The 4,451-nt window shown below is 43.0% G+C and overlaps 1 protein-coding gene across 1 annotated transcript in view; it reads right to left on the bottom strand.

Annotated features, from left to right (window-relative positions):
* LOC111868275 overlaps positions 1–4,451 on the bottom strand; it is a 107,774-nt gene that overhangs the window by 21,719 nt on the left and 81,604 nt on the right. Inside the window, exon 4 of the mRNA XM_023858775.1 lies at positions 1,711–1,940. Coding sequence (XP_023714543.1) covers positions 1,711–1,940 — 230 coding nt within the window. The remainder of the gene's footprint in view (positions 1–1,710; positions 1,941–4,451) is intronic.

Here is a 4,451-nt window from a genome sequence, read left to right as displayed (position 1 = left end):
CGAGGGACAAACACCAAACAATGAGACGTCCCTAAGATTGCTGGGAGGAACACGAAGGCTAACATTTTCCAAAAGAGAAGCGCAGGATTTAAGACCACGAAAGACCTGAACAAGAAAAAGTACATCAAGGTGATGTCTCCGTTTATGTAAAGTTTGTGGACTTAATTTCTCTAAAGCATCAATATAATTATATGAAATATGAAGGAAAAAAATGATAAAAACAGACGGACGCAAACTTCTGCTGGATGCGCTCAAGCTNGCCTAAAAGCTTTATGCATTCAGAAAATATGTAATTAACATGTGTGTGAAAATGTAACTTTGAATCAAAGAAAACACCCATGTCCTTAATACTGCTGGTGCATGTAATGATAGCATGACAGAGCTGATAGTCGTAGCTCAGAAAAAAAACAGTAACAACAACAACAACAACAACAACAGCAACAACGAGTAACGGTAGCAGAACTCTTAAGTTTAATCACCAGCAATAAGCGGACCACTGAACATGATCCTGAACCAGTTCCAATATTTGCCCATCCTCATAACCTATTTTCGAAACATAAACCATAACTTCTGTACCCATTTCNAACACCCATGTCCTTAATACTGCTGGTGCATGTAATGATAGCATGACAGAGCTGATACTCGTAGCTCAGAAAAAAACAGTAACAGCAACAACAACAACAACAACAACAACAACAACAACAGCAACAATGAGTAACGGTAGCAGAACTATAAGTTTAATCACCAGCAATAAGCGGACCACTGAACATGATCCTGAACCAGTTCCATTATTTGCCCATCCTCATAACCTATTTTCGAAACATGAACCATAACTTCTGTACCCATTTATAACTTCATATTCATAAGTAGCTGTTTTGCAGATCTTTTGGGGCATTACTGGTATTTCCTTTATACGCTGGGCTACATGCCCAGTCCACTCTAGCCGTCTAGATTTTCGCTGTCCGAAGAAAACTAGATATGAGCCGGGATAGCGCAGTCGGTATAGCGACTGGCTAGGGGCTGGACGTGAGGAGCCGGGATAGCTCAGTCGGTATAGCGACTGGCTACCGGCTGGACGACCAACAGGTCGGAAGTCGAGTCCCTGTAGGATCAAGAACTTTATCTTCTCCATGTCGTCCAGACCGGCTCTTGGGTCCACCTAACCACCTATCCAATGGGTACCGGAGGCTATTTCCTCGGGATAAAGGAGCCGGGGCATGAAGCTGACCACTCACCTCCAAATAGTACCGAGGTTAAGAAAATGTGGATCTATATACACACTTCCCCATACGTCTTCATGATGTAGTTCTTAGTTAAGCACAGGGACAACTTTACCTTTGCCTTTACCTTTAAGTAAAGTAGGTGACCTGTAAATATGTCTTGATGTAAATGTCATGAAGTTTCTCTGTATGCAGTTCTCCAAAGTTTCCAGTTAATGCAACGGCAGTACAAAGGACTATCTTTATACGCGGAGGTTGCATCACTAAGAACATCAGCGGATATTGAAAACGTACTGAACGAGCACTGATCACGGTATTGAAGGAACAGGAAACAAGATGGCAGTCAAAATGGATGGCGCGAGTCTGGGAAACTGCGCGCGCAAGAAAGTGGGCATTCATGGTGGCCTATACCTGATACGAGATTGCTGCTGCGCGTGAGGCTAAAACAGAACCGTGGATAGGAAAGGCCATAAGCTCTTTTTGTACTCACCACTTCTTTATCGTGTATGGGGCAGGGGCAAGGCGATGTTGCTGGCGAGGTTTGTTGTGAGGTCTGTTCCCCCTTTACTGTAGAGTCTGACTTGGGGACACCGAGCTCGTAGATGTTCATCATGTGGGCCGCTTGCACGTGAACCATCAGATCCCATGCGCTCTGGAACGAGTCCTTGCACAGGACACAGAGCAGCATTGCCGACGACGAGAAGTCCTCTCCTGGGGACTCTGCAACACACAAGAAAATATCACTTGAAATTCTGACGATGGCGAACTGTGTTTTCTATGTTGTCCATGCCTTTGCTGTATAATGCGTTGATTTCAGTATATTAAAGAAGAGTATTAAAGGCGATACAGGGGACTATGTTGAACACCGTGCTCAGAAGGGTTATGTTAGAGGCTCTGAAATTTGGTGATACACGACCGCTAGAACAATATTTAAATCTGTTCGACCCCTCACCCACAGTTAAAGTTATTGACGTCATTAAGATTAGAGAAATGTAGCACGTTTATCGATGTCTGCCATATGCAGCAAATATTTAGGTTATCTCTCTTAATAACCATAATTATTCGTGGATAAAATTATATTCTGAGTAAATGTTGAGAAGTTGTTGGCCCCACCAGAGTAGGTCGCAAGCCAAGTTTGAGAAACCATGGTTAACCAGTTGTCTTGCAAGACAGGGATAAGTTTTGTCAGTCCAGTCTTACAATCCAGACAATTATGTGTGTTGGTCAGCGGTGTTCAGCCATGACACAATCGAAGTGGATGCTATTCGGTGCGAGATTGGTTGCGAGCCTAAAGGCGAGTTTATGACTGTAATCTGAAGTCTGTACCCCCAGCGCATTAGTCAGCTGTCACGTGATTGCTGCTGCGTCTTATTGTTAACACAAGATTCCACAGTTGTTACATAATGGGTGTTAATTTCTTATTAGTGTAAACATGTATTCGCATTCAATCAAATGCTACCACATTGTGGATATTGAATAATCGGGAGTTGCAGCAATTGAATTTAGAGGGTTGGCATTTTACCTCCCAGTTTGTCTATCTCCTGTTTGCATTAGAGGATCTCTTTAATTTAATTGAAGTTCATAAAAGCGGTATTGCCGTTAAAGTATTCATTATACAAGCGTCTGACACGTTGGTCGGTTTGTGTCACCGAAGGAACTGCCTTTGCCTTTATCTGGGCTTTATAAGGACGCTGACAGTAGCTGAACTACACAGCCCCGAAAGGCAGGTTGGTTGATGATCTGTGAAGCATCTCTTATCCCAACAGAGGAATGAACCCCGAGTCACTACATACTAAGCAATATAACCAAATCTGTGTCATAATCAACACACCAACGACAACCCTAAGATGGAGGTAGAATGTTCCATCGAAACGTTGGTATCCGTCCACTAACTACACGTAGTCATAACCCAGAAGACCGCCGTCTTGAATTATATGCAGTTACATTGTTAGCTGCATGATAGGTATTCATAAGTTGGGATATCGACGGACTGGGGCTTTACGACCCAGGAATCAGTGTTCGATTCCCCTACAGGGGAAGTAGACTGTTTTCGCCAGAGCGTCCGGCTCTGGGGCCTTCCCAGCTTCCTGTCCAATGGGTACCGGGGTCTTTCTCCTCTGGGGTAAATTGGCCGAAGCGTGAAGCTGACCACTCATTTCCATCCAGTGCTGATGTTAAGTGTACGTGGAGCTATATCTCCGGTACCCCACCATACATCTTCATGACGTGGTGCTTAATGAAGCACACGGACAACTTTATCGTTGCTTTTACTAAACGGTATTATAGTGTATGGTTCTTGTACATACTGGGTGTCACGGGAGGAAAGGTCAGTATTCTGGGAGGTCATAGTATCGGTCATTCTAAACAAAAGAAGTGTATATGTATGTACATGTGTCCTATTCCGAACGGTTTCCGAGATAGAGCTATTTCACTGTACAGTACCTGTACACTGTGCAGACGAGCAACACGCCGTGTCCTCACACGAGTTGCACCGAGATAGAGCTATTTCATTATACAGTACACTGTGCACTGTACATACGAAGAATACGCCATGTCCTCACACGAGTTGCACCGAGATAGAGCTATTTCACTGTACAGTACACTGTACACTGTACAGACGAGCAACACGCAATGTCCTCCTCACACGAGTTAAAAATTGCATTGATATTGACGGTGGAATTTTCGAAAATGTATTATATTTGGCAAACTGTACCAACTTTGTCACTTGAACAATAAATACGGATATTAGAAACAGTACGAAATATCTCTTTCTTATCAACAGTCTTGGAACTGAACAGTGAAAGAGCTCTATCTCGGAAACCCTTAGGAATATGACACACGTACATATACAGCTTTTATTTTTTTGCTTAGAATGACCGATACTGTGACCTCCCAGAATACTGACGTTTCCTTCTGGGACACTCTGTAGAATACTCACAAGTGATCCTCGCCATTTCATATATATGAAATGGCGAGGATATATATATACAGGATGTCCCAGGAGGAATGGACCAAACTTCGGGAGGGTGTTCCTTATGTTAAAGTATGCCGATATAACCCAAAACACCTATGTCCAAAGTTGAACGGTTACGGAGATAATGGCCAGAGAAGTGTCAAACTTTGACCGGTGTTACACACTTGTTGATTACAAAATACATATTAAAACTGGCAGGAATATGTGGATTCTGTAATGTTAATAATGTACGTAACATCAAACTAACTTGTGAGTGA

This window comes from Cryptotermes secundus, unplaced genomic scaffold, assembly GCF_002891405.2.
Source record: "Cryptotermes secundus unplaced genomic scaffold, Csec_1.0 scaffold966, whole genome shotgun sequence".
Taxonomy (NCBI): Eukaryota; Metazoa; Arthropoda; class Insecta; order Blattodea; family Kalotermitidae; genus Cryptotermes; species Cryptotermes secundus.
This window is presented reverse-complemented; position numbering and strand designations above follow the sequence as displayed.